Source organism: Orycteropus afer, unplaced genomic scaffold (assembly GCF_000298275.1).
Source record: "Orycteropus afer afer isolate SDZICR_OR568_19922 unplaced genomic scaffold, OryAfe1.0 scaffold00063, whole genome shotgun sequence".
Lineage (NCBI taxonomy): Eukaryota > Metazoa > Chordata > Mammalia > Tubulidentata > Orycteropodidae > Orycteropus > Orycteropus afer.
The window spans coordinates 2406050-2424297 of record NW_006921650.1 but is presented as its reverse complement, the minus strand read 5'-3'; the positions used below and the strand labels follow the sequence as shown (position 1 = coordinate 2424297).

The following is an 18248-nucleotide window of genomic DNA, read 5'->3' as shown; positions in this document are numbered from 1 at the left end:
GGAAATCTGAGGACTATCTCTTCTTCAGGGTCTGCTAGAAACTCATGAGATGTTCTAAGTGAAGTAAAATACAGATTTGGCCTTCTGTTAACTCCTGTAGTAGTGTACTATGCTCTCCTATGTCACAAAAATGAGCCTCATTCCTCCTTGATCCATATTTTGATTCAGGAGTTTCTGTTGCTGCTGCTTGTTTTTAGGAAAGACGAGTTTGCATGTGAACGTTCAGGAAGCTGCACTGATGTAGAAGCACTCTGATCCCTTAAAGTGTCCCGAGTATCCTTCTTCACACAGCCACTTTTTCCTTTGCTAGGTTCTTTGGTTCCTTACTGGGGATACACCAGTCATCAGCCTCTGTGCTCATCTGATAATGTTTAAAGGCCGACATGTTAAAAACTGGGAGTTTTTCTATAGACTCGGATGATAAAGCCTGAAAGAAGGCAAGAAAAAAAATCAGACCAAAGAAATTATTCATGCCATAACCTATACTTGATGTGATTATATAAAATAAGTGAAAGGGTATAAGTATATAAGTGTTCAAATGCATTCTTTTAATTGATTTAGTAATAAGAGACACCAGAGCCCACAGTGTACTAGGCACTGTGGGAAACAAAATTAAAAAAAATAAATATTAGCACCACAATTCAGCCACAGTGGCTGAAATCATGAACATCCAATTATAAATAATAAGTTATGATTTTTACGCATCCCCCTTGTTTGGATATTGAGGATATGATAGAGTTGAATAGCAAAGCCATTCTTTACAGGCAAAGCCTCTGTATCTGTGATAAAGTGAGAAGCCTATTCTGATCTATTAATCTACAAAAAAGCTCTTTTCCAATAGTTTAAAGACTTTGCTTATTTAAGAAATGAACATATTAACTAATCCAGATGGTCAAAGGCTATTTGGCAAATAATTTCAATGTACAAAATGGGAGCCTGGAAGCTCAATGTTTTAGTTGCTAATATTTGCAAATGTATTTACAGTTGAAATAGATGGCAAATGATTAACAGAATCAAGACACTGACCTTAACAAATAAATTGAGGCATTATCAGAAATTGAAAAAAACAATGTACCAAGTTTTACAGTTTAGACAGGAAATGCCTGGCATCCCACTGACAGCTTGTGAGTAGTTAGGTTTCCTTTTCCTGTTTTTCTAATAAGGTCAGCTTAAGGTCTTGGGTATCTTGGTATCTGTTGTCTTCTAGACTGGAACATGATTAACATGTATTTCCCACAAGTTTAAATAACACACAAGTGCAGCTATTCTCACAGATATCAAAAGGAGTTGCTTTAAAAAGTTCACATGAGGATTTCCTCACTCTAAAACTTTGGTAACTTGCTTCTTGGGAAACAATTTTGCTTCACCAAAGGCAGGTAACCTGTTCTAGCTTCCTCTTTGGTAAGTAGCTATATTAAGTAGTATATTTACAAACATCCAAACAGAATGTAAAATGACTTGTGGTCCTTATTCTCATTAACTCAGTTTAGGGAATGCACTATGGACCATCGAACTTAGACCTGTAAAAGAGCAATCTTTAGAAATATTATTTTTCTGTTGAAGACAAATGTTACCTTTAAGTAGATGATAGCATCTGTTCCATATCCTGACAAAGAGTAGAGATTCAGATCTCCTTGAAAATACTTAGCATAAAGACGAGAAATTGGCAAGCCATAACCAAAGCCAGCCTAGAAAGGAAATATTAGTTATTGGTAAAGAAGTTCATGTGACAAAATGTACTGAGGATTCATTATCCTCACTGATATTGACATCCTAGAACCTAGATAAATATCTTCTGCTTCCCATCAAACATCTCTTGTAGATTTGGTTCACCATTTTTATTTTGCTTTATCATTCTTTCTCATATATCTCACATTAGTTTACCTAAATTGATTTACCTGCCTATATATTTCTCTGTAATCCCTGTTTATGTTGCCTTATGCATCTGGGATGAATTTAGTCATCTAAATGGCCTTACCAAAGGAGCATTCCGGGAATTATCCATCACAGGCGTTGGTGCAGTAGAGTATGTATAACTGAAGAGGCGGTCAATGATCCTCAGTGGTACACCACCTCCTCTGTCTGAAATCTTAAACAAACAAACAAGGCATCAGACCTACACATAAACAACAACATGTATTTGTGCACATAAAAAAATATGTTTTCTTACTTTAAAAGTCACCTCATAGACATGACTTTGACCTACTACCAAAGCAGAGATCTTTATTCTTACTAACTCATTTTAATTATCTCAAGAGAACCCAAAAGAAAAACAGAATAGTTACCTTAATTGTAAGGTCTTCTTTTCCCAAGACAACAATCACCTCGATTGGTGTAAGGGAAGGCCAGTTTTCCTGGTGTTCAACCGTTGCCCTCATTGCATTCTACAGAAAACAAAACCACAAGAAACTCAATGGCAGAAGAATGAATATATATTTCAATAAATATATGTATATTTAATGTTTAAAATAAAAGCAGCACAAAGGGTAATTCAAAGTCCTTATTTTTTTTTTAACCTAGTAGTAAAATAACTTTGTAAATAGCCAGTTATGAACATGTCATGGTGAATGTGTAATGAAAAATACTCATTTACCATGTAATGTGGCTCCTGGGAGTAATGTCTAATGGAAAAACAATTCTGCTGGCTGTCAAATTCTTATTTGTAAGCTTAACTTAAATGAAGAAATTGTTTTTTATAGTACATTTCCTAGCTCTCCTTTTTCTGCCATTCCATTACATTTTACATCCAAGCACCAAAAGCTATTACATAACAAATGAACAGTGAATTATTGAACTAATTTGTTAGCTTTTATAAAATTTGCTGGGGAAAGGTTGTTACTACTTAAAAGGCCAGTAAATAATTCTAAATTAAATTTCAATTTGCATTTGATTATCATCTGGCAAAATAACTCGGAGTTGCACTATTCAATTTAAAAATAAATCAAAGAAACTATCACAGAAGAAATTAAAATAAGTTTTCAGCCAACTGGATGAATCTCATACAAATAAAGTCTTGGTTTATTTAATCCATTTTCCTCTTTAACCTTCTTCTGACAGGTTATCTGCTTTTTGGTTTCTATATAGTATTTGGTTCCAACCTTTAGCTGAAGTGAAGGAAAACAGATCTTATGTTTGCAGTACAACTAATACCTCATTGCACCAATATTAGAATAAGTTAGGACATAGTAAGTTTTGGAAAGGCTTATACCAGAATTAAAGTCAAATATCACTGGCTTTAGACTTACTTGCTTCCAGCCCTTAGGACTCTTGGGAGGCATGGCAAAGCTTCAGTTGGTTTTCTACTTTTTAATGTAAGATCAGGGTTTTAGTTTGGTCTCAGAACTCATCAGAGGCTTTGATTTTTAGCATCTGACTACCCCAGGCCAGTAACCTTAGCATCACTTGAGAGTTTGTTAGAACTGCAAATTCTCAGACCTACTGAGTCAAAATCTCTAGGGGCAACACTCAAAAATTTGTGTTTTAACAAGCCTTCCAAGTGAGTCTAATGCACACGGAAGTTTGAGAAGCACTGCGTTACAGCCTTGCTACAGCAAGGATGGACTCTGGATCAGCAACATCATCTGTTGGCTTATTAGAAATACAGAATCTCAGCCTCCCCACCTCCAGGCCTACTGAAGTACAATCTCCATTTTAACAAAATCCCCAGGTGAGTCATAGGCACTTTAAAGTAGATCACTGAAGTAATTGGCTGTCGTTTGAGTATATTTGAGACTCAGTAATTCTGGATCTAAGACTCTGGGTTTGGAGCTGGACCAGCCTGTGGGGGTAGAGGGAACAAGGCCTCATTCACTGAAGCACTCACCCCATGACCTTCATTAATGAAAGCATGAATGATCAGGGCTTTATTGGACACCTGGACAAATAATGGGAAGATCTTCTCAGCTCTAAAGCATTGCAATAACATGAATCATAATTGTACATTCACAAATATATTGCTGCAGTGCGCGGCAAGTTCCCTGTAAACAATAAACGTGGCTTCTTTCTCTTAAGAGCACAGACACATGCTTGGGAGAAGGCAGTAAGGCTCTTAGTTAGTGGGGAACGATAAAGGAAATAGAAATATATCCAGTGACTTTTTTTTTAAAGACAAAGCTGCAATTATTGTGAAGTCTCATACCTTGAACAGTTCAAAGAGCATATGATGAAGGTGAGAAGGAACATACACAATGTGAATTGGTTGGCCAGGGCATTTTCCTAGAAAAATAAAACTCATTTAGAATTGGGAGGCAAATATTTGATTAAAATAAATCTCTCTATATATTTGATTGATATTTTTAAACTCAGTGCTGGAATATTTTCCACACTCCCCACCCTAAAATCCTACTCCTACCCTAGAGCTTTCCCACTTAAACAGTAAATACAGTAGGGTTATTTTAAAAATGCCTTTACAGTTGCTACCTATTGCTCTATGATTAATGTTTGCATTTCTCTGCAAATGTATAAAGATGGAGTATAAAACAACAGTACTATAAATTAGATTACATTGGTTGTTCCTATTTACAATATTTTCATACTAGGCAATTCCAAAGTTAAACTTTTATGAATTTCAAGAGAAAAGAAAAAATTACTATAAGTGTTTATAGTGTAAAACTTAAATTATACTAGCTATAATTTTTCTATTGTCAAAGCAAATAACACATTGAATTATTCTAAACAGTTATACCAACCAAACATTAAATCTTCAATGCTAAATATTCTTAAATTTCACCAAAAGGCTAAAGAAAATAGAGACACAAAAACTTCATAGTGAATACTGCTTCAAAAGAAAAAAGTATATTCTTCAGCATCCCAGGCTTTGGCAAAGTATGAGTCAGAAAACATAAGGTCTGCCATAATTCTCTCTTTATTTGATCAAACAGTTCAAGCAGTTTATCTACATGTGTTATGCAACAACTCTCTTCATGCTTAGAGATACTTTTCAATCTCTACTTGTACTTCTGTACTCAACTTGTACTATTAGTTTAGTTTTCACTCATCATTTGTATACTTAAAATCTACGAATTAGGCTACTCTCTTAATTTGAACTCACTCCCTACCGTGGAGTAGTGTGGGGTAGTAAATTACCTGGTATGGCTTTTCTAGCCATAAGTCTTTGTAAACTCTGTGGTGGAATTTGCCATGAGCAACTGAGGAGCTCCTGATTGTTAAAGTTATCCACCTGGGGTATTTCTATTGAGAGTGGCACAAAGCAATGTTCTGGGAAGTTCACTCTCTCTCAGGTGCTTAGAATTCTGATGTTATGATTGGTTAGTTTGGCCACTCTGCCAGGCTCAAAAGGAGCTCTCCTAGAAGCAGAAGGAGTCTCTCTGACTGCTGGCTGAGAAAGACGTGCTGCTGAAACGCCCTCCTGAGAGACATGTGCTGCTGAGAAAGAGACACTGAGAGACACACACTGCTGGGAGAGACACTGTTGCCTGAGAGACGGTGGGCTGAGAGCGACTGGGTGTTTTTCCTGAACTTGAATTGTAGCCTGGTGCTTCCCTAATAATCCCCATAATCTGTGAGTTCTGTGTGGCCACTGCAGCGAATTATCGAACCCAGTAGAGAGGTGGTGGGTGCTGTGGAAGGAAAGGTTGGTGTCAGGGCTCCTCAAAGGGCTGGAGGGAGGCATCATGTCTGGCCTCACAGGAATAGGTCTTGGGCTGCTGATGGTGATTCTGTCTTCCTCTTGGGGGGTTAGAGGAGGTCAGAAGATGTGGCTTCCCCGCCTCTTTGGCAAGTAGGATCCAACTCATAGCAACCCCTCCTTGGGTTTCTGAGGTGGTATCACTGTGGAAGTAGATTGCCTAACCTTCCTTCCGAGGATTGGCTGGTGGGTTTGAACTGCCAGCCTTCTGATTAGCAGTCAAATGCCTTAGGCACTACACCACAAACTACTTGATTTTAATTCTGACCATCAACAAATGTTGTTCCTATTCAAATTTATTAGAAAAGATGTTTACTTTGAATGAAAAGGAGAAGATTATTCCAATTTGAGTAAATTAAGCAGTTTTGAGATACAACTGTCTTCTAGAACAAAATAGAGTAAGATAAAAATAATGCCTTGAATTCATCATGTAATCACTACAGTCAGGGTAGGAAGACTTTGTCTTTTCAGGTAACATAGAGTTGAAGCTTCTGATGTTTGTTCTGCTTCCAAAATAGTAGTATATACTCATAGTACAATTTAAAGACCTCTATTTCCAGGTCTTATGAGTCACCTTTTTAGAAGTAGATTTCCACTGCTCAGTGACTCCCCCTGACTTTTGGCCTCCTCATTTCCCCATATTCTGTAGGCATTTTGATTTAGTAAGCTAGTTGCTACTCTAAATCCCAAATTATTTGTTCAACTCGTTCTTCTTTTTAAATCATCATTAGCAAATGAATATGCTCAGTTTTAACTTCCCAGTTGGGATAGTTAAAAAGAAACTTGGCTTCAGGAAAAAAAAATGTGTACAAATTCTAGACAAGTTTAGAAGGGAAAAAAGGAGTACTGAAGTTGCTTTGGGAGCTCTGGTAGTGTAATGCCAAAGGCATTTAACTGCTAACTAGAAGGGTAGTGGTTCAAACCTACCAGACACTCCTCAGATAGAAGATTGGATAATCTACTTCCATAGTGATACCACCTCAAAAATCCAAGGAGGAGTCACTATGAGTCACAATCAACTCAACGACAGTGAGATTATTTTTTGGGGGGGCAGAATATTGTATTTTGCCTACATTAAAATATATTTTATTTATAGCTTACCATTCACTTGTGTGAGTTTTAATTCTGGAGATGTTAAATAATACTGATCACAAAGCATCCTTGAACAGTCAAAGGCATCTAGAATAGAAAAAAATTTTTTCATTACGACGCAATGGATTTATGCTAATTAAAATTCTCAAATGATCTTCAGCATGTTATACTACACTTAATCTAAAATATTCACCACAGTATGTATAGAAAAAAATGCCTTTGTAATATTAAAATATTTGAAGGAAAATTTAAGACAGTATCTAACAGCAACAAGAGAATATACATACTTCAGAAATCCAATTCAATATAGAAGACTGTGGCATATTAACCATTGATGTTTGGATCTTTTATAATATTATAAATGAATATTTAAAATCCTAACTCTCAAAAGCAATGAACTTTGATGATAGTTTTTATAAAAATATAAACTTATTCAAAGAGTCACCTCAATCATAAATACATTAATCAAATATTGTATATGTTCAATAAGGGAAAGGCAAAAATCTTGACATTACCTTGGACCACTCCCACCACATCACAGTTTGGATCAATGCTACCAATGTGGCTTGGGTTTCCTGTCTGTGAGTCACTAAATATAAGAACTGTCAAAAAATAAAAACAAAAAATGTCTAAAAATCAGGATAATAATTATTAGAACCCCACAAGAAAGATTGTGACCCAACAATTAGTAAAATATCTAGTTATAGTATAGTTCATATTCTACCCCCATCTTTATATATGACGATCACAATGAGTTAACTTACTGTGTTGGTTCATCAGCATACGTGTTGAAATCCGGTTCATGTAAAAACGATCCAAGAAATATTGAAGATTTTGATTGGTGACTGGGTCAACAGTGCAGGCATCTTTATATTCTATGATTCCTTGTGCCATTGTAGGGACTACATTATGGTGTCTGTTTCGAACTTTGATGAGTGCATCTACAAAACTAAGCCGTAACATTTATAATTAGTGAAAGCTCAACTAAGTTTCATTCACTTATATGCCATCAATTACTTCAAAGAAGGTGTAAGGTCTTTTTAGTACCTATCTTAACAAATCAAATGATTAAATATCAAGGTTATTAGGGTTCTTACTATAGATTCTTCCACTATAGTAAAGAAGACGAAAAAGTTCTTTTTTTTTTTTTTTTGCTTCTAGCTTACGTGCAAAAATAATCTAGCTCTATAATGGAAGCATACATGATAGGTGTTCATTAAATGTTAGTAAGTTCTTCTCTTTAAAAATTAATATTGAGATCAATGCTAGAATATCACCCTGATAAAAATTTCAAAATTTTCTTGTCATATTTAGAAAAGATTGATATTTAGATAACTAGAAACTTACTTTGAAAGAAAATGTTTAGTCTCCAAGATCATTGAAATGTATTAATGTCATATAATAGTAAATCTTCTTGCAAGTTTAATCATATGACTAAATTTTATAGTAAAATGAGATTTCCTTAAGTAAAAAAATCAAGATCTCTACCCTTGTTCATACTGAGCATCATTTTCAATGCCTTATACCTCCACACTTCTGAAAAACCAGTGAGCCATAACTTGTTATCTTGAAGAGTGTTGTTAATTTATTTTTCAGGGCTTAAACTTCCTATAGTTCTAAAATCTTAGGAGTATGTTTAGAAATCACTGAAGTTTGAAATATTCCAATGCATAAAGCTCGCTTACTCTGATAATGCTTTCTGGTCCTCTGGGCTTTTCTCATGGAATTCCACCAAGTCCATCAGACTCTGGATATACCTGTAAAGTGACAAATGTGCTTTAAGTTTTAAAATTGAATAGATGGAAAAACCAGCAAACCAAACCCACTGCTGTAGAGTCGGTCCCAACTCATAGCAATCCCTCTTTGGGTTTCCAAGGTGGTATCTCTATGGAAGTAGATTGCCCAACCTTCCTTCTGAGGAGTGGCTGGTGGGTTTGAACCTCCAGCTGAAAATAAAATGTTCTTTTCCAATACTCTGAAAAGAGAAAGTAAGCAGTATGTTTAAAATTAAGATTCTCCTCTAACACATTTGGAGAGCAGTAAGTTTAAAAAAAAAGAAAAAAGAAAAAGAAAAGAAAGGTACAACTTTTAATCCTCAATTTTCTAACTTTAAATTTATGTTTCTCAACTTTGTAACTTAAAATTTATGTTCTTTAGTGCTTCCAGGTCAGTATGCAGTTTTTTGACTTTTTTGTTTGGAAAATTTTACATTTCTTATACCAAAAACACTCAGAAATAACTTTTTCTTAGTTGTTCCTACTACACTCATTTGTAGAACAGCAGAAGTCTTGAAAGTAGCAATAAAAATTGTGGATGAGATGTGTTTTTGATCATAATCATTTTAAGGGTACATAATACACATATTTCTTGAAGTAATGGACAAAAAGCTATGCAGTCAGTCGGTAGATCAGGGTGAAGCTCTTGTGTGAGATGCTATAGTGTATATCCTGTCTTTGTTCTCTGAAAATCTCCTTTGGGTTTAGCTACCCTCTCTCAATCTCAGTATTCTTACTCGTAAAACGAATATGATAATAACTGACACCGAGTAAGTCCCAGATCTGTGCCAAGTAGTGCTCTAAGTGCTCTTTTTATGAATTACCTCCTTGGACTACACTCAAACATCTCTTTGAGGCAGATACTTTAGTGTCCTCTATAATATATGGGGGAATTGAGGCACAAACCATTTAAGATAGTTGCCAAGGGTCCCACATCTAAGAAGTGGTCAGGTCAGGATTTGAATCCTGAGCTCACTCTGTGAACTGCTTTATAAGTAACAAAGATTAGCCTTCTCTAAATAGTAGCCATTCACATTAGCTGTTAGGCATAAGATTCCTTTTGCAATATCAAACTCTGTCTTTCATTATTTATAATATGAAATTAAAACAGAATATGGTGTATTTCTATATTTTTTCTGGAAGTAAGGATAATGTAAAAGTATGTAATTTTTTCAGGGTAATATATTTGTTTATAGCTTTGTAACTGTCCTGATGATAACTAACTCTATGTTAATAATAAAAAAAAAAAACTCTTTACATTTCTCTGAAGTATTTTCTGCTCAGATCACCTGTTTTCCAATTAGATGGTAATATATTCATAATGAGGTAACTGTCTTAAAACTAGAGACTGCTTCAGAAGGGTTTACCACTTACCAGCTTTTAACCAATTGCACTGAAGAAGTATTTATTAATCGATCAGGGAGGATATCAATTTCCTTTAGGATATTGGCTAGCCTCACAGGTAATTCTTGCCGCAAAAATGCAAAAGAAGTTCTTTCACATGCATTTTCCGAACCTGCAACAAATATTTATTTATTTATTTTTAAATATGGCTAAGTGATATATTTGAATAACATTAACTATTGAATAACGAACACACACACACATAATAATATTTTGTCCTTAGATGGGTTACTGTTTATAGATAATTGAGAGGCAGGTATCTTCATTGTCTTTTTCTTTCCTTTCTTAAGGGATCAATATAAACAAATTATTGTTTTCTCTGTTTGAAGGAGATTCTTTTCCAAGAAGTCAAAATATCCCACAACTTTTAATAGTCATATAAAAGTGCAATGTGAACGACACAACTTCCACTACGTGACGTGAAATTGGGGTGGGAGGATAAAAAAGTGGGGTGGGAGTTGTGATGCTTGCAGACTAATGATAAATAACATCACATTTAAACCCTGGAAACTTTCCCTATTGTCGCAGCAAGTGTGTCCAGCAGTAATGTAAATATATGGAAAATGATGGCAGAAAAAGATAAGAAATCTGTACATGTATATATACAGATATAGCTATAATCTCCAAAAAGTACTATGCTGTTGAGAAGAGGATAAAGAAAGTTTCCAGTTTATTGTTAAATGGTTACCAAGAGCAAAAACTATTTTGACTGGAAGCTCTGGACAGAAAAAAAGAAAGATAAGGTCAAACCAGCAGGCATCAGTGGGGCTGCAGGTGACTTTGCCTGGGGGCACTGTCAAAAAGCACCCAAATCTAGGAAAGGGCAAGGTGGCAGGCGTTGCGGCTCTGGGGCTCAATAGCAAAACGGACCTCAATTGCCTTAGCAAAGACACCTCCTACCACCCAACAAACACACACGCACACGCACACGCACGCGCCCTAGGTCCAGCGACTGAAAGTTTAGGCAGTTCTCCAGTGCCAGCGCTCCCGCCCGGACCCTGAGCCCCACTCACCAAAGTCTAGCAGCTGCTTCATAGACAGTGGGGACGGGCTGTAGCGCGAGAAATGCTCGACCTCGCGTGGGACCAGGCCAGCGCCGCTCAGCGAGCCGGCGCTGCGCATCATGAATCGGGCCGCCTTCATCTTGACTCACGGAGCCAGGCAGAGGCTGGGGCTAGGTTCAGAGGTGAAGCCTGCCCCGAGCAAAACCCGTGTTGGGGTAGGGCAGGTGGGCTGGAGAGCTTACTACTACGACCTTGGCTTAGTTCTATAGTGTCGCGGGTTGGAAGAGCCGAGCAGTCAGTCGTTCTCGAGCTGTAGCAGTTCGAGAGTCAAGTTCGCATCTTGAAACTCCAGCCTTTTGCAGCTGTTTTATGTCTCCCAGCACTTTTCCTCCACCCCTTACTGGGCGGAGTCACTGGGACTTGGAAATGCGTTCTAAATTTGGGACTGCGCCAATTAGTTCAGAAAAGAACTTTGGGCCCTGCCCCAGCCGGGATACTTGAGAAGTTATTTTGACCCTTGCCTGGGGCTATGAGGGGCCCGGGTGGGACGAGGCCATGCTGGGGCACGTTGAGTGGGCTCCAGATCAACAGCTTGGGACAGGGTCCCAGGTCCCGCCCAGACTCGTCCTTGTTTACGAGTCCGAGGCTCTCAAAGTCACGAATTCCTGAGGATAAACTATTTCCAAGAATCTGGGCTCCGGGTACTCATTTGTCCGTGCGCGGAGCGGGCCTTTTACAGTAACCAATTGGCTGCATGCAAAAGTATGCATTTCTTTGCCATTGGGCGAGGAAGCGAGTAGCGTTCTCCGGGCGTCTCTCCAGGAACGAACAGCACACGGCAGGAACTGGAAGTTACATTTGCTGAGATTTGAAGAGCTGCCCAAATGTATGTACCTTTCCCTGTGACGATAAACAAAACAAAACACAAACACAAAACATCGCTTTGTTTGTCTTCGGTAATATATTCTCCTCATTATGTTTAACTCTGGTAAATAAAAACAAACAAAAACCAAAGGGAATCAATTTGTCAGTTTGATGCAACTTTTTATCCTGAGAATTTGCTCATCCTGTTTCCCAGTATGAAATGCCTTTAGTCCAAATATTTACCTAGGACATTCCATTCCACCTTAAATATCTAGCACACAGATCTGCTACAAGAAGTCTTCCCAGATCACCTCTGTCCTTTCCTTCCAAACATGGTCTTTGTCACTCATGAAATTCCATTGTAGCATTTATGTTCTGCATTTTCCCTCTCAGCACCCCTTCCTACCCCAAGGAGATCAGGGTAGGGACCATGTCTGAGCCTTCTTTGTGATTCCTATCCTGCTTGTACAGTTAGTTGCTACTCATTATTTGTTTTGTTTTGTTTTGTTTTGTTTTTTTTAAAAAAAAGCACATTTGCTTGGAGTGGATTCCAACTCATGCCCAACACCTGAGTTTCAGAGTAGGACTCTCTAGGGTTCCCAATGGCTGTCATCTTTCAGGAGCTCTCCAGGCCTTTCTTCCCAGGTGCCTCTGGGTAGATTCTTACCTCCAACCTTTCAGTTAATAACTGAGCACTTAACCATTTTCACCACAGCCACTCATAAAAGTCCCCTACTAAATTGCTCTCCTTTCCCAATATGCATACATACACACAACACATTCCAAAGACACTAAAGAATAAAGCCACAATATTTGGGGCACTGGGAGTAAGACCACCCACTGCCACTGAATCGATTCTGACTCATAGTGACACCCTCCCCCCCCCATTGAGTTGCTAAGGCTGTTGCCTCAACTTCCTCCCACAGGACAGCTGGCAAATTTGAACCACTTACTTTCTGGTTAGCATACAAATTCTTACCCACTACACCACAGAGCTCCTTCTGGGAGAAAGACAGTTGATTACAACTTCAATGGAATGGGAACAATCCCTTTTGTCCTCCTGCCTCTGCATTTTAGCAGAACTAGGAACTCTGAGGGGAGCTCTGGTAGCATAGTACCTAAGGCACTTGACTGCTAACCAGAAGGCTGGAGGTTCAAACCCACCGGCCACTCCTCGGAAGGAAGATGGGGCAATCCTACTTCCGTAGTGATACTGCCTCGGAAACCCAAGGAGCGGTCGCTATGAGTCAGGTACGACTCGATGGCATATGACAACAACAGCAGGAACTCTGAGAGGTGTAAGTAATCCTAGGCACTATTGTCCCTCTTAGGTGATATCACTCAGTCACAGGACTAGTCATAAGGAGCTCTGGTAGCATGGTAGGTAAGGCATTAGGCTACTGACAAGAAGGTTGGTGGTTCAAACCTTTTAGCTGCTCTTTAGGAGGAAGATAAATCAATCTACTTCTGTAAAGCTTTACAGGTTTGGAAACCCAATGAGGGGTCGCTATGAGTCAGAAATACCCTGATGGCAGTCTGTTTGTCTGTCTGTCATTCTTTCTCTCTCTGTCTCTCTCTCTCTCTCTCTCTTTCTTTCTTTCTCTTCAGCATAGACTTTCCTTGACAACTAGGCTCCAGTTGTTCTATGACCTATTTGACTTCTCCACTTGTATGTCTAATAAGCACACAGTTTTGTACCTCTCGAATTCACCACCATTACTGGGGAGCTGATCCAGTACTCGATGAACCTTTATCACAAGTGTGGCCTGCTTGTATGGGGTTCTACAGTAGTGTTCCAACTATTTTTGGCTTTGTTAAGTTGCCCATACTGTTTTCTTCCCTGTCTGGGTGGTGCAAACAGATAAGCACTCAACTACTAACTGAAAAGTTGGAGATGGCAATTCATCCAAAGAGGCCTCAGAAGAAAGCCTTGGTAATCTAATTTGGAACGATCACAGCCACTGAGAACTCTATGGAGCACAGTTCTGCTCTGATGCATAAGGTCACCATGAGTTGGAATCAGTTCAACAGCAAGTGTTTGTTGTTATTTTTTGTTTATTTGTTTGCTTTTTTTTTTTCGGTGTTTATAGGTTGCTTATTGATCATCCAGGATTTGTGGCTTCCCTTTGTGTCCAAATATTTGCTCACATCTGTGAGAAACAGCCCAGGAAGACATTCAGATTTCATATCCTTCAACACAGAGAGTGGGGCTTGGGTTCTTAGAAACTTTAAGGAATGATACAGGGGTGGAAGAAAAGATTCTAGTAACTGTCCTTAGGTGAAGCAGAACAAAATCAACTCAAGAATCTATTCGAGCTAAAACAGTTGTGGAAATACAGGGCCGGTTACAAAGTGCATGGAGTCAGTTACCCTCAGCAGTCATATTTGCTTTTCCTACCATGAATTTGGGGAGCTCTGGGAGCATAGTGCCTAAGGCACTTGACTGCTAACGAGAAGGCTGGCAGTTCAAACCCATCAGCCACTCCTCGGAAGGAAGATGGGGCAATCTACTTCTGCAGTGATACTGCCTCGGAAACCCAAGGAGGGGTCGCTATGAGTCAGGTCCGACTTGATGGCACATAACAACAACTACAACCATGAATTTGGAATCTGAAATAGGCAAAAGTATGTATTTCAAAGAATTATCCCCTTTAATCTGCAGAGGGAAGACAATGACAATTATGCATTGCTGTTGTGTTGTTGTTGTTATTTGCCATTGAGTTGGCCCCGACTCATAGCGACCCCTCCTTGGGTTTCCGAGGCAGTATCACTACGGAAGTAGGATTGCCCAACCTTCCTTCCAGGTAGATCTAATATAGGGAGGCCCCATTCCCATAGTCCACTGAGTACTGAGCCTGGATTACCCAGCACTACTACCCTATTTTTAGATGATTACAGATTATGTGGAGTCATATGATATTCACAGAGATGGCTAAGGGCTAAGTGTGAACTGAGGTCACCAAATTTTTGCCTCTATGTCATCCTAGCCAGTAATATTTACCAGGCTACTCTCATAGTGCATTGCGTTCTTTGATGTCATTGTTGTGTGTTGGGAACTATTTTGTTATAATTGGCATCATTTATGGTAACTGGGCTGGAATGGTCAGGTCAAGTTGTTTACCTAGTTGGCCAAGATTCTCTATATTACCATGATTAGAACGTGTCCTGGGAAGAGAACGGCACTCCATTCTCAGACTAACACATGTCTTGGAGGTAATCCAGTTGGAACAGAGGTGAAACAAGAAAAACTATTTGGGGACAATGGATATGGACATATCTGAGCATTCGTTTGAGTCTAGGTAAACCATGAGAGGGCTATGAAATTATCTGATGACAATGTAGAGACACTCAAAACTTCTACCTTGTAGGATGTTTGGAACACAACGTCATTATTTGAAGCATCTGATATCTGAACTATTTCAGGGGCCCTCTTACCTTCCGTTAGATGACTTAATAACATAATCTAATAACATAAGTTCACTGGTAGAGCTTTTAAGAATGCAAACCACAACATTTGCCAGAGAGTGGAGGATGGGCAATTTGACAAAAAACTTTCAGGACCCTAAAGAAAATGTATACTCTATGATCCAATTTTTCCATGTCTGGGAATATGTTACAAGGAACTAGTTAAAAATACACACAATAGGAATTTCTAAAGCCATGATGGAAAGACTAACTGATTTGACTTAAATTTAAAGTTAAAAACAAGCATCAGTCTTTCTTTCTTCCCTCCCTTATTCCACTACTTACTATAAAACAAAAGATGTGACAGGGCTAGTGTGTTTTCAATTGTACAAGAAATTATTTACAAAATATGTAACAAATGAGTTTTGTACAAATGGCTGTTTCATTAGTGAACAAAATAGTCAAGATCTGTTCACTCATGGAGGTTATAAACTTGTTTTACAGCAATAATTTCAAAATAAATAGACAATAAACATACACTTCAAGTTAGGTTAAGGGCTACAAAGAAAATGAATATGATGAATACAATGAGCTGGAATAGACTTAGATTTGGTGGGCAAGGAAGATCTTTCTGAGAAAATGGCAAAAGAGATGGAATGAAACAATCCAAATATCCATCAGCAGATGAATGGATAAACCAAATGTGATATGTCTATCCCAAACCAAAAAACCAAATCCACTGCCTATGAGTCAATTCTGACTCATAGGAACCCTATAGGACAGAGTAGAATTGCATAGGGTTTCCAAGGCTGTAAATCTTTACAGAAGCAAAGTGACTCATCTTTTTCCTTTGGAGTGGCTGGTGGGTTCAAGCTTTAGGTTAGCAGCCAAATGACTTAATCACTGTGTCTTCAGAGCTCCTATAAATGCACACAGAGATTTGTTTCAAGGCAGTGGTTCACAAAGTTGTGGAGGCTGGCAAGCCCCAAATCCATGGGTCAGCCATCAGCCCCTGCAACTCACATGGTTGCAGGGGCTGATAACCCTAAATCAGCAGGTCAGACAGAAAGCTGCTAGTTCATGGGAATTGGCAAATCTCAAAAGCTGCCATCACATGGTAGGATGTTGGCTCACGTCCCAAGAACTGGAGGTTAGAGAATGATAAGTTGAATGCAGAATTGAGAGAGGGTGAGCATTGTCAGTACATCCATATACATTGGAAATTTCCCTTTCAACTGATTGGCTGCTCACATCACATCACATCACAAAATGAAGGATGATTACATAATGCCTGCCTAACCTCTGGCGGTTCAAACCCACCAGCCACTCCTTGGAAGGAAGGTTGGGCAATCTACTTCCATAGTGATACTGCCTCGGAAACCTAAGGAGGGGTCGCTATGAGGTGGGTTCAAATTGACTGCAGTGAGTTTGATTTGGCTTGGTTAACCTCTGAGAATCATGGCCCAGCCAAGTTGACACATAATCTTAGCCATCACAGTCCATGCCTTGTCAACTTGGTACACATTTCCTTAAACCATACATAATCTCTAAATAAAGACACTTGTAAGGTAATACGTGTGCCTAAACATGATTCAACTAACAAGCACACAATTGAAAACACACTAGCCCTTTTTATGTCTTATGTTTTATAATAAGTAGTGGAATCTGTATACAATCAAACTTCTGGCCATTTCTCCTTCCAACCAAAGTGAACAACTGGGTACACTCTTGAAATCCTGCCCATTAGGAGGATTTCCCTTTACCACTGTCCTTCAGAAAGGGGATGAGAGTCTTCCACTGTCCACTTTTGACCAGTGCATGCATGTCATGCAGAACCATCTGTAAGCCAGGCACGAATTTTCTCTTCCTCAGTCAACTGATCATAAGGAACTCACCATGAGATCATAGGTGCAGACTGGGAGAGGGAAGGGAGATAATGTGACACGACTGGAACTCATAGGCATTTGGGCCACTTCCCCGTATAAATATTTGTGTCCTTGGGTCCTGCTTAAGCACAATTTTGTGTGCACCACTTCCATTTAATGATGGAGAGCTGCTGTACATGTCCAACTTTATGACTCTGTGGGTCAGATAACACCCAGTTCACGATGGGAAGCTCAGGCCATATAGTGACTTGGTGGTCCATGATTAAATGTTTAATCTCTACTAAGATCTACTAAGCTTGACAATGAATAAAGAAGACCAAAGAAGAGTTGATTCTTTTGAGTTGTGGTATTGGCGAAGAATACTGAAAGTGCCATGGACTGCCAGAAGAATAAATAAATCTGTCCTGGAGGAAGGGCAGCTGGAATGCTCCTTGGAAGTTAAAATAGCCAGACTTCATCTCACCTACTTTGGTCATATTGTCAGAAGGGACCATTCCCTGGAGAAGGATATCATGCTTGGTAAAGTGGAGAGTCAGTGAAAAAGGGCAAGGCCCTCAATGAGATGGATTGACACAGTGACTGCAACAATGCTCAGGCATAGCATGGATTGTAAGGTTGATGTAGGACTAGGGATGTTTCATTTTGTTATATATCAGGTTGCTATAAGTCACAGCCAACATGATGGCACTAACAACAAGGCCCAGTAATAAGCCAAAAGGTATTTCTTGTAGGAGAGTAGTGATCTGCAGAGGATGGCAAAGCTTTGCTCCAAAGTCCTAGGAGTCTGTGCTATGATTCACCAACAAAGACCTGCCAAAGACCCCAAACAGCATCTCTATCTGCCATTACCACTGCAACTTAAAGCACCATTAGATCTGATGGGTCATATGGCCAACTGGCAGAGCGGCTTGCACAGCTAAACCTGTTACAGAGCCTTCTCTTTTTCTGGACACCATTCAAAACTAGCAGCTTTTTGAGACAAATAGACCAGAGTAGCACACCCAAATGAATAATATGTTGCCTCCAAAATCCACAGAGACTTATCAGATGTTGTACCTCCCTTTTATTTGTAGGAATGGACAGATGTAACAATTTATCCTTCACCTTAGAAGGAATATCTCAATATCTCAACATGCCCCATACCACTGGACCCCTAAAAATTCACTGAGGT

The 18248-nt window shown here is 38.9% G+C and overlaps 1 protein-coding gene across 1 annotated transcript; it reads right to left on the bottom strand.

The window, feature by feature from the left end:
* Positions 1-283: 283 nt before the first annotated feature.
* PDK4 (pyruvate dehydrogenase kinase 4) lies at positions 284-11061 on the bottom strand. Its single transcript, XM_007939790.2, has 11 exons — positions 10932-11061; positions 9889-10030; positions 8425-8496; positions 7504-7688; positions 7255-7341; positions 6749-6826; positions 4139-4215; positions 2286-2384; positions 1979-2089; positions 1575-1688; positions 284-427 (listed from the first exon to the last, which is right to left on the bottom strand). Exons 1-11 carry the CDS (start codon positions 11059-11061, stop codon positions 284-286), a joined length of 1239 nt encoding a protein of 412 aa, XP_007937981.1.
* Positions 11062-18248: the final 7187 nt, after the last annotated feature.